The 16,340-nt window shown below is 38.1% G+C and overlaps 2 protein-coding genes across 5 annotated transcripts in view; one reads left to right on the top strand and one right to left on the bottom strand.

Moving 5' to 3' along the window:
• Positions 1–1,459: 1,459 nt before the first annotated feature.
• Positions 1,460–13,356, top strand: LOC306851765 (inactive ubiquitin carboxyl-terminal hydrolase MINDY-4B-like; the record flags this gene model as incomplete). Its single annotated transcript, XM_079388201.1, has 11 exons — positions 1,460–1,561; positions 2,427–2,603; positions 3,010–3,132; positions 8,082–8,176; positions 8,517–8,682; positions 8,766–8,831; positions 9,019–9,089; positions 10,357–10,429; positions 10,511–10,687; positions 12,482–12,662; positions 13,141–13,356. The coding sequence occupies 11 exons, from the start codon at positions 1,460–1,462 to the stop codon at positions 13,281–13,283; spliced, it is 1,374 nt and encodes a 457-aa protein (XP_079244327.1). The 3' UTR covers positions 13,284–13,356.
• A 1,196-nt stretch (positions 13,357–14,552) lies between these two features.
• Positions 14,553–16,340, bottom strand: part of LOC306850940 (mastermind-like protein 2) — a 66,996-nt gene continuing 65,208 nt past the window's right edge. For 2 of the 4 annotated variants that reach the window (XM_079386919.1, XM_079386920.1), the window contains exon 6: positions 14,553–16,202. In XM_079386919.1, coding sequence (XP_079243045.1) covers positions 15,382–16,202 — 821 coding nt within the window. In that variant the 3' untranslated portion in view covers positions 14,553–15,381. Of the gene's footprint in view, positions 16,227–16,340 lie in introns of all 4 variants that reach the window. The other 2 variants (XM_079386917.1, XM_079386918.1) reach the window with 1 other exon arrangement.

Below are 16,340 nucleotides of genomic sequence, written 5' to 3' on the forward strand. Positions count from 1 at the left end.
CAGCAGTGAAGTAGATGAAATCCTCCAGCAGATCGCAGAATTGGACAAATGGAGAGAGATATTTAACTCCCGCGGGTACGCACGCACGCACGCACTCTGTCTTCTGCTGCCCAGCGACCCCCCCCCATGTTTATTCACCTGTTTTTACCTTTCAGGTTGGAATTACCACAGGGCTATGTTAAAGTAAGTCTTAGTAGTATTTATTTATTTATGGATTGCTAAATGCTTCTATTTCTAATGTAGACATATAGCAGGGATGCGTTCACAAGTGCTGTGTTTTCTAGAGAAAGCAAAACTGGACTAGTTTAGCTCAAAATGACAAAATTGTCACCATTTATTCCCATTCACGTTGTTCCCAACAGGTATGATTCCAAACATGAATCTATATTTTAGTTTGTTAATGTTATTTTTAATATGTTGCAGTTTTAGGGGTATTCTATGATATTTTATGGTCTCTTGAAAAAGACACTTTCCAGATTATTGCATTATAAACGTGGTTTACTCTAAAACTCTGAGAAAATCCGACATAAATACAAAAATAAGTTGCGTTCCAAATTTGAGGTTGGTATCTCAAAAATTAGTTTGAGTGCAGTAAACATTTCTACTAAATGAAATTCACTAAATTCACAAGCATGATTTTTATTTTTTTTTATTTTTATTTTTTCACATACCAAATGCCAGAACCCTTACCGAGTTTCGTACCGTTCCGATGCAGAAAAAAAAAAACAATTCTAAAAAAGTAATTTTTTTCAGTCAAAAATGACCTAACGATTCCAGAAGGTTAATTAATGGTTACTCAAGACTCAAAATGAAAAACGAAATAAAAGTTTCATAAAAGTAATATACAAACTCTGTGCTATATCCCGATGTGCTGATACTTAAGTCTGTTTTGTGAATGAATTTATATTACATTGGAATACTTTTGGAGGCTTATAGTCAATATTTTGTAAAGTGTGCATAGGCTGATATCCTAATGTGACAACCATTTGAAATGGCTCAAGTGTGAGTAAATGATGACAGAACTTTAATTTTGGGGTGAAATGTTTCTGCTAAATATTTAAAAACACATCTCCTAATTTGTTTTCTGATGCAGTCTATTGTGCTTGCAGCTGGTTTTTAATGCAATAACGCATCTATGTGAACACCTCCTAAATCTTGCGAATGGAAATATAACGTCCCATGCGCTTAGGCCATGCTTATGTGGTTATTTCGATAATTGATACTTCAGACCCTGTGCTCTCAGGTGGCTGTATGTCATTTCTCCCATGGCATGCAGTCAGCCAATCAGACGAGAGTATGCGTGTGCCTGCGTGGCTGCAATCCTCTCAACAAACTCAGTATCACAGACTGGAGGGGAGGTGTATGTTTGCTACCACGTTACTTTACTAGGCATATACACACAATGCCATGTGTAAAAACTGAATTTACAGGCAGTAGTAGAGTGCATGTAAAGGCCATCATGACGGATTATCAGGACCTTCTGCAAACCATCAAAAGTTTGCAGCACTCCAGACTGAGCTACATAGAGCTTCTTCAAGAGGAGGTGAAGAGAAACCAAAATGTGAGTTATCTACTGATGGCTCATTCATCTCAAACCTGGCATCTTCATAAGATTATTTGGGATTTCTGTTGCTCGAAGAGTTATAAGGAGAGGTTAGAAATAAACATTTATATCTTTACTCATGTTGTCTAAGTAATATGTATACGTTATGTTAGAAAATATAACAAAAATATTAGATCTAGGGCTATTTTGATAATCAAAAGTAAAAGTTGATTATCATCGGATAAAAGTGAGATTTTAAGCAGTTTACGGAAAAAACCTTGTTACTTCACATCTGTGTAGGCCTCCCCTTCAAATGTGTAAATATAAAATATCAAATTTGGATATAACCTCTACATAGTGTACACTTCCAGTCAAAAGTTTGGAATAATTAAGAGCAATTAAGTTTTTATTTTATTTTATTCTTTTGAAATGAGTTTTTAATGCTCACTTAAGTTACATTTATTTGATCAAAAATACAGTAAAAACAGCAATATTGCAAAATATTATCACAATTTAAAAGAACCAATTTCTGTCCAATATATTTTAAAACACAATTTATTCCTGTGATGGAAAAGCAGAATTTTCAGCAGCAATCTTTATGCTTGAAATATTTTTAATCTTGGTGCTGCAAACATTTTTTGCTGCATTAATATTTTTGTGGAAACTGGCAAGTTTAGGGTAAGCTTGATTGAGTTATTAAAATGAAATGAAAACTTTTTTCAGCACAAACATATAAAATTGATTAAAACAGACAGTAATTTATAATTTTTTTAAAACCGATTTTAAATGCAACATTTTCAAATATATTAAAACAGAAATGAGTTCTTTTAGGTAAAAGGTATACTGTAACAACTGTAACATTTTCACTTTATCACTTGTATAGAGACCTAGTGAGAAGATCAAATCTGAAGAGGACAGTGATGACTCTTCTAGACCTGCCACCTCGGCCCATCACGTCGGAGCACAGATTGACCGGTTCACAGCACCCTACTCCGTTCCTCAAACCCTCACAGTGTCTCCGAGTCTGGGTGGGCAACCGCTGTCACCAGAGCTGGCGGTGGTGAGTCGTGGAACATGACCCTGTCACTTGACCCTCTCTCGCTTGCCTCCCATGTGTCTCATAACAGACTTGATCTGTGTGTGTATATGTGTGCCCCGGAGACAAAAGACAGCATATGGACTCATCATTTATTTATTAGAACTTTAAGCAATAGATCAGGTTAGTCCCATATAGTCATAACTACTGTTAAATCCACTAAATGGGTGAAAAAATCCACCAGAATGTCATAGGGAAAAAAGTTAAATATAATGATACAATAATAAGATTGCAAACCTACATTTCAGTGTTGTTAGCTGGATCTGGGTGTTGATTTTTATTGTAAACAAATAAAAAATACCCCCCCCCCATGATTTCCCACATTTATTATTATTTTGACATATTGTATTTTGCTTTGTCACTCATACAGAGTTTAAGAAATATTTTATTTGGGAACACGTTCCATATATTCAACTATGAGTGGAAGAAATCATTCTTCAAGTTTCGGGAGCCTTTCTCTGACATGGCATATGCTCTGGAGACCGAGAGGGTGGTGAGTATAAGAAAACTTCTCATTAACAGCCATCGTTTATTGTCATAGTTTTGGGTATAAACCCTTGAAAATTGGATTTTGTGACATTTTCTAAAACATTAAACATGAAAAAAAATCATTTAAATTACTGAGACAAATGTGCAACTTTCTTGTTTATGCATAAGTGAAGGGAATGTGTATATCTTAAGAAATGACAAATGTAAAATAAATGCAATACATCATGAAATGAAATTGGAGATCTTATAACGGAAATGGTAAAAAGAATATGTGGTGATACGTTTGCACTAATATACAGGGCCCTGCACAACGTGAGGAAGAAAAAAATATATATATTGTTGTTGCTACGAATTAGTTAAATTAATTCCCCGGTGACTTATTAATGTGTTGAAATTAGTTTAAAAATTGTGGCCTCATTGTAGTAATTTTTCCCCCCTCCTTTTAATTGGTAAATCATTGGCAATCGTGACATGTACAGGGCTCCATACTAATATATTATAAAAAAAAAATGCAAAAATCATATTTGAAATTAATTATGTGCTTAAGCTTCATTGTACAGAAACTGTGGTGGTTGTGAGTTACTTGTTGTTTGAACTGCTAACAAAGAACAGGCCAGAAACACTGACAACAAAGTAACAACCACATAATGATTTAGGGATGCTGTTTTTCTGAGTTGGTCAATTCTGTACTTAGTTCTTTGAAGGTCAGAATCCTTGTCATTCTGAAACTGAGGGCATAGCTCACTCAAAAATGAACATTTTATTATTCACTCACCCTTGTCATTTCAAAACCACCTTATGTCCCATGAAGCATAAAAGGACAAACTAGTTGACATTCTCATCTTGAATTCAAAACTGGCATATCATAACTTTTTTGGGGGTGAATTACCTTAATTACCGTATCCTTGAATCAATTTGATTTGTTATTGCATTCTTAACACTTTAACAGATTTAACAGTTCTGAAAATGCCTGCTTTTAGAGGAATTGGAAAAATCCTTCTAGTGAAGCACAAACTTGAGACAGTTGACCTTATGTTTGATCACGTTAATAAAGTTACTTCCCCTTTGCCAGAACTGCAAATTATATAAGTGAAGAAGGATTGTGTTACAAGCTTTAGTAGATAACTTCTCGTGCGTCTTTTTCGTAGAAGCCATGACTTCAGATTGATTAGCCTGACACCATTGTCTGAACACTGCATCACTCCCGCCACCTCATTATTGTGTAATGAGCTTGAAATGTTGGCCGTTTTCTTAACCACAGATCATTGGTACGCTTAAACTAAGGCAGCTAAGCGAATATGCTTCCCATTATCTTCAGGTAGTGAAGTGTGGGGCATGTCATTAGCTAATTACACTGGCATTAGGATAGAAAGCACAATTATATTAAGAGCACTCCAGAAACTGATTCAAAGTAAACTTTCTCCACCAAATGATTTCCACTCATATAATAACAAAATTAATGTCAAATCTATCATGCATGGATTATGAATAGTTCATAAACTGAACACTTTGTGCTGGATTCCATTAAAACTGTTATTTGATTTGATTTGATTTTTGTTTCACCTCTGATACTTTAGAAAAGGCAAACAATTGGCAAGTGGAATTTGCATGCCATTGCATTTCCCTGGACATGCAACAGGGTGTATAAAGAAATGGCTTGCTCCACTCATTCAAATTTGTTTTGTCAAATTTATCGCACACTCTCTCACACAAGTGGGTGCTCAAGGGTCTCACCTCTGTCATGGTAATGATGGTGGAGAGAGCGCTGCACATTCACTCCCCCCACTGACAATCCCTGACCAACCTGGGACTCGAACCCGCAACCTTTGGATTACAAGTCCTATACATTAGGCCACGACTGCCCCCTCCCCTCCCCAAAATTACTGCTTCCTAATTTACTGATAGATTTACGCTGGAAGGGAGGACTCTGGCACTGACATAGCCATAATGGAGAGGTCTCAGATGTGATATCATCCAGGATGCCCCTTTACCAAAAAGTGAGAGCAGTGAGGGAATTTGCTGCCCAATAATAATGTTTAAAATTGGGAAGGCGCAGAATCGTCTTTTTAAAGATGTAATTTCGTCAGTGTAATTATGGATGCAGTTGACACCTCTCTTTACTACCAGGCTCATTTCTCATTGTATGCCCCTTTTCAGGTGAGCCTTTGTATGTGCTGATTCCCTCTTGGAAATCTCATACAATCTATTTTCCACTGCTCAGTTTCCCTGTCGGTAAACCTTCCCTTGGGCAGGGCCTCGCTCTGCCAATAGTCACTGTGGGTGTGAGTTTTTCCCTTCTTATGCAGACCCCGCCACAGAGACTGCTTTCTGTATGTGGCACGTCCCACTAGGTAAGTCCATGTACGTATTCTCCCCTTGTCAATCTTCAGGTAGGATGTGCTCTCTGCAGTGTCCTTTTTTCTGTATAGTAAAAAAGAACACTTTCCACAGTAAAAACTCAGAAAAGATCAAGAAATAGCTGAAGTGGCCTATTCCCATTGTAAGCACAGTCCTTACCACCCCATCATGATACAGGGGACTATGGCAGCTTACTTAGTCATTGAGAAAGTTATGTCGTGGTCTAATATTGGGCACACAGCAGCCTGCCTGCATCTGCTCCACCAAACCTCATAACACAGTTCAGCTGGTTGGGTCATTTAGTATAGGGATCCCTAGTCAATGTCAAGTGAGCAGCAGATAGGGAATATCTTGGTTACTACTGTCACCTCCGTTCCCTGATGGAGGGAACCAGACTTGGTGTCCCTCCTTTCACAACACAGAACAACCCACTGAAATGACTGGGACACCGTCTCGGCTCCTCAGCACAAACCTAAATGACTGGAGCACGGCATCACCTTTTATATATACAGGTCCTTTTAAAAAAATTAGCATATTGTGATAAAGTTCATTATTTTCTGTAATGTACTGATAAACATTAGACTTTCATATATTTTAGATTCATTACAACACAACTGAAGTAGTTCAAGCCTTTTATTGTTTTAATATTGATGATTTTGGCATACAGCTCATGAAAACCCAAAATTCCTATCTCAAAAAATTTGCATATTTCATCCGACCAATAAAAGAAAAGTGTTTTTAATACAAAAAAAGTCAACCTTCAAATAATTATGTTCAGTTATGCACTCAATACTTGGTCGGGAATCCTTTTGCAGAAATGACTGCTTCAATGCGGCGTGGCATGGAGGCAATCAGCCTGTGGCACTGCTGAGGTGTTATGGAGGCCCAGGATGCTTCGATAGCGGCCTTAAGCTCATCCAGAGTGTTGGGTCTTGCGTCTCTCAACTTTCTCTTCACAATATCCCACAGATTCTCTATGGGGTTCAGGTCAGGAGAGTTGGCAGGCCAATTGAGCACAGTAATACCATGATCAGTAAACCATTTACCAGTGGGTTTGGCACTGTGAGCAGGTGCCAGGTCGTGCTGAAAAATGAAATCTTCATCTCCATAAAGCTTTTCAGCAGATGGAAGCATGAAGTGCTCCAAAATCTCCTGATAGCTAGCTGTATTGACCCTGCCCTTGATAAAACACCAGCATCACTGACTGTGGGTACTTGACACTGGACTTCAGGCATTTTGGCATTTCCCTCTCCCCAGTCTTCCTCCAGACTCTGGCACCTTGATTTCCGAATGACATGCAAAATTTGCTTTCATCCGAAAAAAGTACTTTGGACCACTGAGCAACAGTCCAGTGCTGCTTCTCTGTAGCCCAGGTCAGGCGCTTCTGCCGCTGTTTCTGGTTCAAAAGTGGCTTGACCTGGGGAATGCGGCACCTGTAGCCCATTTCCTGCACACGCCTGTACACGGTGGCTCTGGATGTTTCTACTCCAGACTCAGTCCACTGCTTCCGCAGGTCCCCCAAGGTCTGGAATCGGTCCTTCTCCACAATCTTCCTCAGGGTCCGGTCACCTCTTCTCGTTGTGCTGCGTTTTCTGCCACACTTTTTCCTTCCCACAGACTTCCCACTGAGGTGCCTTGATACAGCACTCTGGGAACAGCCTATTCGTTCAGAAATGTCTTTCTGTGTCTTACCCTCTTGCTTGAGGGTGTCAATGATGGCCTTCTGGACAGCAGTCAGGTCGGCAGTCTTACCCATGATTGCGGTTTTGAGTAATGAACCAGGCTGGGAGTTTTTAAAAGCCTCAGGAATCTTTTGCAGGTGTTTAGAGTTAATTAGTTGATTCAGATGATTAGGTTAATAGCTCGTTTAGAGAACCTTTTCATGATATGCTAATTTTTTGAGATAGGAATTTTGGGTTTTCATGAGCTGTATGACAAAATCATCAATATTAAAACAATAAAAGGCTTGAACTACTTCAGTTGTGTTGTAATGAATCTAAAATATATGAAAGTCTAATGTTTATCAGTACATTACAGAAAATAATGAACTTTATCACAATATGCTAATTTTTTGAAAAGGACCTGTATATATATGGGTGAGTGGCATGCAAATACCACTTGGCAAGTTCTCATCTGTCTTTTCTGAAGGTTTTTGAGGTTCCCAATTGCAGTCCCTAGTGTCACTCCATCAGAGAACAGAGGTTACAGTAGTAATAACCAAGACGATTGGTTATAGTGTCTTCAGTGGAACATGATTTTCCTTCAGAAATCATTCTAATATGCTGATTTGGTATTTCTTATTATAAACAATTTTTAAAAAACCGTTCCGTTTTAGTTAGCAAAAAACTTCAGCGATTTAAGTCTCTGATTTAATGAATGGTTCCTTTTAAATACACAAAACCTTCTGGCACACATTGTTTTAATCATAGCTTTTGGATTAATCATATTCACATTTGTTGTGTTTCATCATTAACATGGAAGTCCTGAATTCTGAAATGGGAGTTAAAGTGAAAGTATATTGTCATGTGGAATTTTTGAGAGAAATGCCTGACAAATGCAAGCTCAAACAGTGTTTCTCTTTCTGTTCTCTTGCAGGGAGGAGCCTGTGCTATTCAGATGGTGGTTCAGGCTTATATTATTAAATATTTGCTCTTCAACCGACCAATGAACTCAGAGTGCACAATGCAAAGGTGATTAATTAATACATTTTTGTATATGTGTATGGGATATAACCATGGCAGAGTGGAAGATTTAAGATTTTCAGCCAGTATTAACTTTTACATTTCTATCAGAACATTTAGGGTTGGGGTAGGAGTGGGGTTAAGGGCTCCAAAATATTGCTATTTCTATAATCTAATGTAAAATTAATAATGTATAATGATAATATACATACAGTATATTGCAGTTGAAATCCCTTGTGTCATTCAAATGAAAGATTTTTGAGGTTTCGACTGGATGGTCTGAACTGAAATGAGAATGTTGTCCACTGTTTCACAGCTCAGACAGACTCTTTCTTTCTCTCGTTCTCAGTATGATGACGGTAGGGGAGAAGGAGCAGAGGAAGGCGCTGGCAGCCGCTCTAACTGACATCTTGTGGACAGCTGGTGAGGAGCAGACAGCCTCCGTCTGTTTGGTCACGTCAGAGCGCTGTTTCACCCCCCACATGGACTACAAACTGGACAACTTCACAGAGAGGGTACATGCAGTTTATGAGAACATGTTAACATGCAGCTAAAACATGTTGTAATTGTTTAATGTCTTTCTTTTTTAATTCCACAGTTGCAGCTTTTCACTTTTAAAAAGAAAGACGATGTTAGATCATTTATATGTGAGCACATCCAATGTGTAGGTACATTTAAAAACACAAATTATATATTATTAGGAAAATCTGTGCCATATATTATATTATAAGACCACGATAATTCTACTTGAAATATACTTTCTTTTACTTGCTCAGATGTTTGTAAGAATGAAATACTGGCTGTATAAAACTGCATTTGTGTTGCATTAACTTTCACCTGAATGTGTGTAGTTTAAGGAAGAAGGAAGCCATGGAATCATACTTTTTCTGTATAGCCTTATCTTCTCCAGGACTATTGACAGGTAGGGTGACAGGTTGTCTTGAAAGAAAGTAGCACTTCTATTCTGCATGGAAGCATTAAATTGAGCAAAAGTGACAGTAAAACATTTCCACTGTTCCAAAAAATTATATACACTATATTGCCAAAAGTATTGGCACCCCCTTCTATTGAACATGTTTGACTACTTTAGTAATTTCTATGAGTACAAATCTTAATGTTAAAGCATATAATGATATTCTAGGGAATTGTGTGCTTCTGATTTTATAGCAACAGTTTGGACAGAACCCTTTTCTATTCTAACATGACAGTGTCTCTTTGTATAAGACACGGTTCAGAAAGACATGATTGATTGAGTCAATGTGGAAGAACTTGACTGATCTGCAGAAAGACAAGTCCTGATCCCAGCTGAACACCTCTGGTGTAACTTTATATGCAGAGCTTGAGCCGAAAACTCATCACCAAACACCAATGACTTGTATAGACACTATAAGGACAAACGTTTTGGGACACCCGCTTCTTTAGAACAGAAAAGGGCACTACTGTGGCAACAAAGATGGAAACATAGTTCATGTATTTAAAAACTGTATTTCCATCTCTGTTGCAACAGTTTTGGACGTGTCTGAAATGACAGTACTCTTATGTACAAGTCATTGGTGTTTGGTGATGAGTTTTTGGCTCAAGGTCTGCATATAAAGTCACACCAGAGGTGTTCAGCTGGGATCAGGACTTGTCTTTCTGCAGACCAGTCAAGTTCTTCCACACTGACTCAATCAATCATGTCTTTCTGAACCGTGTCTTATACACAGAGACACTGTCATGTTAGAATAGAAAAGGGTTCTGTCCAAACTGTTGCTATAACATTAGAAGCACACAATTCCCTAGAATATCATTATATGCTTTAACATTAATATTTGTACTCATAGAAATGACTAAAGTAGTCAAACATGTTCATTAGAAGGGGGGTGCCAATACTTTTGGCAATATAGGGTGAGTGTATATATATATATATATATATATATATATATATAATCTGAGGGATTATGTATAATATACTAATTCTGCTTTGCCATGACAGGAATAAACTACATGTTTAAATATATTAAAAAAGTTCATTAAAATTTTAATTTAATTGTAATTAAATAGTACTACTTTTTCTGGACAAAAAATGCAAACAAACATTAAAAATGTTACCAACTGGATCTGCCATAAGAATAAATAAAGATAATTTGTGTATTGTAAATGAATTAAATGAGTGACTGAATTACTGAATTAAGTCTCTAAATTTGTAGGATACGGGCAGACTTCGACTGTACCACCACTCATCTTTTGCATGTCAGCTTGGGGAACTTTGTTTGTCGACAGGTAAGGAAGGTTGTTTGAGGGTTTTTTGTTCATGTGACTTGTTAGTGTCTGATTGTGTCAGATTATCTCTACATTCATTAGGCTTTATTAAACCTGCTGTTGACCGGCCGTGCGACCCCTCATGTCTTCAATGGTACATCACTGAGCGATGAGCAAGATGAAGCACTCGCCCAGCCTCTCCACGGGGTCCTGACTCGCAGTCATGTCGGATATCTGCTCTGGAACAGAGAACAAGTCCACCATGCACAGCTCCCCCTGGTACTGCACTCATCCTGTGTGTTTTCTGGGGGTTTGGTCTTTCTCTGTGTCACTTTCTCAGAAAATTGTACAGTAGGTCAACAAGCAACAAATGAGTAAACACTGTAAAAACAAGATACTTGAGCCACCACTTGTGAGATTGTTATACTGATTTGGAGAATCTCTAGGCACTGAGAGAGAGAGAGAGAGAGAGAGAGAGAGAGAGAGAAAGAGACTATTTTCATATTACTTTATTTTAAAAGGTTATGACATTTCAGTTCTCAGAAACATGCGTTCTGTGTCCTCACATTCTTCTGAATTTGTTCTATAGACTGGTCCTCGTGCGAATCTGTGTCTGTTCCCTAAAATGGTTCCCTAGAGGTTCTCCAAAGTATTCTGCTAATAGATCAGCGACAAGCCTTGTTAAAAATTTAGGATAATTTTTTGAAGGGTACTTTTGAAAATAATATAATGACTAATGATTTCAGACACTTAATTGAATGTAAATTGCAATGAAATGCAAATATATTATAGTTAAAATTTTTATTAAATGCATTTATATAGTTGAGTGCTTTTTGACCCATTTAAGTAGCTTTTTCTTTTTCACAAAGGAAACAAAAGTGTCAATGATAAAAAGGAAACACACTCACACAACATATTAAAATTCTATATGAAAATTATACAATTTGTAGAAATATATTTATACCATTACAATAAATGACTCTAAAAATGTCACGTCGTGTAACCAGCAAGTAAACTTAACATATTTTTTCACTCATTGAATATATGACTGTACACAAATTAATCATAATTTTAAAAAAATGTTGTAAAATATTTTTTAAAGGTAGGCCTATAGAGTATTTTTCGTTTTACAAATATCTGAAATTATGTATTCACACTTCACACCTGATATATAACTGATATATTACACTCTGTACTATACTTCCCTTGTTATAAAAACGTCAAACGGCGTTATTGACCTTCACACAACGTTATGAGGGGTCCTTTCTTTGTTGTAATTTCCTTTTTTTAATGTTTTTTTCCTGCATGTTGTTGCTTTATGTGATTTGTTCTAAGCTAATAATGAATAATAATTAGTTACATTTATATAGCGCTTTTCTGGGTACTTAAAGCGCTTTACATGTGAGGGGGATCTCCTCAACCACCACCAATGTGCAGCATCCACCTGGATGATGCGACGGCAGCCATGAACGCCCACCACACACCAGCTTACTGGTGGAGAGGAGAAAGAGTGATGAAGCCAATGGGGATGTATGGGGATGATTAGGAGTCCATGATGGTCAGAGGCCAATGGGCAAATTTGGCCAGGATGCGGGGTAACACCCCTACTCTTTTTCGAAGGACATCCTGGGATTTTTAATGACCACAGAGAGTCAGGATCTCGGTTTAACATCTCAGCCGAAGGATGGTGCTTTTTACAGTATAGTGTCCCCGTCACTATACTGGGGTGTTAGGACCCACATAGACCACAGGGTGAGCACCCCCTGCTGGCCTCCCTAACACCTCTTCCAGCAGCAACCTAGTTTTTTCCAGGAGGTCTCCCATCCAGGTACTGACCAGGCTCAACCCTGCTTAGCTTCAGTGGGCAACCGGTCTTGAGCTACAGGGTGATATGGCTGCTGGTCTAATGGCTAATACCCAGAGTGAATTAATGCTTTTCATTTTGTAAGTCTTTCCTTAAAGTGTGCTGCTGTATCTACTCCCACTTCGTCAGCTTCTTAGCTTCTGTATTACAACACTCTAGTCTATTATATTTTGAACACATCCATGTTGAGTTGATCCTTTTTTCCTAAGGTGGGCAGTATGCTGAAAACCCCCAAGCTGCCTATCTGGGTGTGCAATATCAATGGCACCTACAGTGTTTTGTTCAGCCCAAACCGTTCGCTGCTCTCTGACTGGAAGATGGAGCATCTTTTCCAGCTTTACTTCTACAATGGCCAACCAACTCAGCTCAACACAACAACGCTCACCATAGGTACAGACATTAGCTTCTGCCTATGCCTGTTGCCGCCTGCCTGGTATAATCGTGTGAACCAGACATTTTACAATAATTGGGGAAGTCGTGGCCTAATGGCTAGAGAGTCGGACTCGTAATCGAAAGGTTGTGGGTTCGAGTCCCCGGCCGGCAGGGATTGTAGATGGGGGGAGTGAATGTCCAGCGCTCTCTCCACCCTCAATACCACGACTGAGGTGCCCTTGAGCAAGGCACCGAACCCCCAATTGCTCCCCGGGCGCCGCAGCATGGCTGCCCACTGCTCCGGGTGTGTGTTCACGGTGTGTGTGTGTGTGTGTGTGTGCATTTGTTCACTACTCACTGCTGTGTGTGTGCACTTGGATGGGTTAAACGCAGAGCACCAATTTCGAGTATGGGTCACCATACTTGACAATACGTCACGACTTTCACGACTTTCACATTTCAAATGTATATATTGTATTGCTCTTTTGTATTTCAGATACACATTCCCATCACTGGGAGGCTGAAAATAATGATATTCAAGGAGACCCAGAAAAAAAGTTTCCGTCTGTAGAGATGACCATTAGGACCAAGTGGGAGGGTTCTGTTATTGACTGGAATGGGACAGTGCCTTTTTTCTGAAGAGGTTTAAAGCAGGTCACCTGATTTGTAGCATACCTCTCCTGGCCTGCAATAAAGAATATGTTATAGACATATATTGGTTTTGATTTGTGCTTAATTTTTGACTTTCATTTTGGCTGGCAAACCTTAATGACATTACCTTTCACAACCTGCCCATTTGACCATTTCAGCATCTGAGCATTGAACAAAAGTGAAAACCTAAAATATGTAACATGGCAAAAAAAGCCAAAGTCTTTTTTTGACAGTTAGAAATATAATCAAACCTGGTTTACACATGTCCTGCAGATGTTTAAGTCTATTCTAGTGCTATATAATTTAGCCTCTATACTGTTTTTGTCTTTCTATTTAGATCCGATACGGGTTCAGATTGCTAGTATCAAGTCTCAAGACTTAATCGCTTAAGTCTCAAGTCATGATGGAAAAACCTGATGTCTCAAGTTACAGGGTTTAATCAATTTAAGTCAAGATCGTTATTCAAAGCCTTGCAGTCTTTGATTCCTATCTGGTATAAATCATGTATGTAGTATTTTATCTTTATATTTTATTTTAATTACTGCTGCATGCCAGTATTATTAACTAAAGAAAGGCAATACGTTACAATAAGGTTCTGTAGGTTAACCTTTTTACAGCATTTATTGTCTCGATTTATGTTAATAAATAAGTGATATTATTCATTCTGAATTTGTTATATCATCGTAAATAACTGAAATCGTAATTAACTGTGAAGCATCACAAACATAAGTATGTAAAAATGTAAATTAACCAATAATTAAATAAAATTGTTCATGGTTATTTCATTGTTACTTTTCATTAACTAATGTTAACAGAGCCATGATGTAAAGTGTCAGCTAAATAACTATCTAATAAAAAACAAAATGTATTTTTGAATGTTTATAGACTGGTCTCATGACTGTGATATTTGGTGTTTGTGAGAATGGGAAAACAAAAGATGGTAAACTTATTTTTATAGTTCAGAATTAAAAATCATCTTGTGAATTTAGTGAGTTATGGACTACAGAATAATTACAGAGTAAAGCAGAATGAAGACTGCATAGATATTAAGGATAATCCAATATTAAGAACTTTATAAGTATCAGTATTGTATAATTGTTGAGGAATCTAACAGGTGTTCAGTGTAGAAAAAATGGATTACTGCTGATTTGATCAGATTTTCTGAATCTGATAAAACAACAGAGGGCCTAAGACAGAGCCTTGTGGTGCTTCACTTCCATTTGACCTGAAATATAAGAAAACAAATAGTCAAAATGTGCTGTAAAGGTTATTTTATGTTGTTTATTATCAAAGGCTAAATTGACATAATAGGATATACACTTTTATGACAGAATTATAGCGCATTATAGAAAAGAAATAGCAAAAAATATTATTTTATATACTGAGATACAGGTGTATAAATACAATATTACCAATAAGAACTTATAAACTTAACGTGTCTTTCTAAAGAAGGTCGACCTTATCAGTTAACAATAGCATCTAACATTCTGAACATATGTGTAGTCCCTTTACAGATTTTCTCTTTTGGATGTGCAATAAAATGATACATAAAAGGCTCTTTTTCAATACCCGTTGATATGTAATTTCAGAATGGATAGTCAAAACAGATCTGTACTTATGTTAGGCAACAGCATTTCAATATTATAATATTCAAGATGTAAAACCTTGACCTATAAGAGCCAGAACAAACAAAGTATTAAAAAAAAAAAAACCTGCTTCTTAAGTGCCGATGTCATGCTCAGTGGCTCTATCATGGCAGTCGAATCACAGTTTCTTTTACATTAATCTCTGTGCTAACGGATTAGTAACAAAAGCTCTAACTGAAATCTCACAGCATTTGAATGATAACTGGTATGGATTTGGGGGCAGTGTGTGGTGGAATTAAAACACTGAAGCCATGAACATTAAACTGTACAACATGTTAGTAGATGGTATGAAGAATCAACCGAACAATATAATGGAACATATTATACATTTGTTTTCCACACAAATAGAGGGATAATACAATAATAAAATTAACAGACCTTTCACGTCAGGCTCCTAATACAGTCAGTTCAAACTAAATATCTCATGCTTTGAGTCTATTTTATGAATGTCCACCTAGAATTTCCTCCAGGTTGATGTCTTTCATCCAGTCATCATTGCCTGAACCTGATTTAAGCAAGGAGTCGATGAAATCTGAGTCTGCATTTATTCCTGGTACCGTGTTGTCATCCTCTGGTAAGAAATCAAAGGTCAGCCGGCCTGCCCGGTTGTTCTGATAAGTTGCTGGGCTTTGGCTCATCTCTCCAAATGTGGTCGGACAACCCTGCTGTTCGGGGGATGACTGTGTCAGGCAAGTCACCCCAGGAAGAGGGGGTATCCTAGGCTGACTGGCTCTGGGAGCAGAGCTTCTGATTGCAGGGTTTATGGGTAGCAGACTAGAATGAGGTGCCACCTGGTTAGGTGGACAAATAGACCTCGGAGGAAAATGACTTTGGGGCATCACTGTATTGGGGAGCCTTTTGACATCTAGTCCTGTTGGAGCTCCGCTCTGTTTGGCGCTGTTTGCCCAGTTCAAAGCAGTGTCCATCCTGCTGGTATTGGTGCTCATGTCACCCAATCTTTGCCCCAGTAGGGAATCTTGACTGATGCTCGTCCTCACATGCTGAGTGCTCAATTGAAAAGTGGCACTCTGATTGTTTGTCCCATGGAACTGAGGCTTATTTTGCTGAAGCCCCATTCGGATCAGGCTACTGGGTTGCTGTCGGAGCTGGTTTGCGCAAACTTGAGCACCTGTGGGTCCTGAATTACGGTCTTGTCCAAGAGGAAACCTTCTCTCTCCTGAGGTGGGCACCATCTTGGTACCCTGTCCATTAGGCAGGTGGCATGACAAGGGTTGGATGTCACTTTGATCTGACCCATTGCCTGTTGCATATGCATAAAAATGATCTGTGATGTAAAATACTGATTTACCAAGCAGTAGCGTACTGATAATGACTAATATCTAAGTCAAGATTTGGTGTGGTTTCTTAAAGGAGTCATATGATGCGATTTCATGTTTGC

Source organism: Barbus barbus (genome assembly GCF_936440315.1).
Source record: "Barbus barbus genome assembly, chromosome: 31".
NCBI lineage: Eukaryota > Metazoa > Chordata > Actinopteri > Cypriniformes > Cyprinidae > Barbus > Barbus barbus.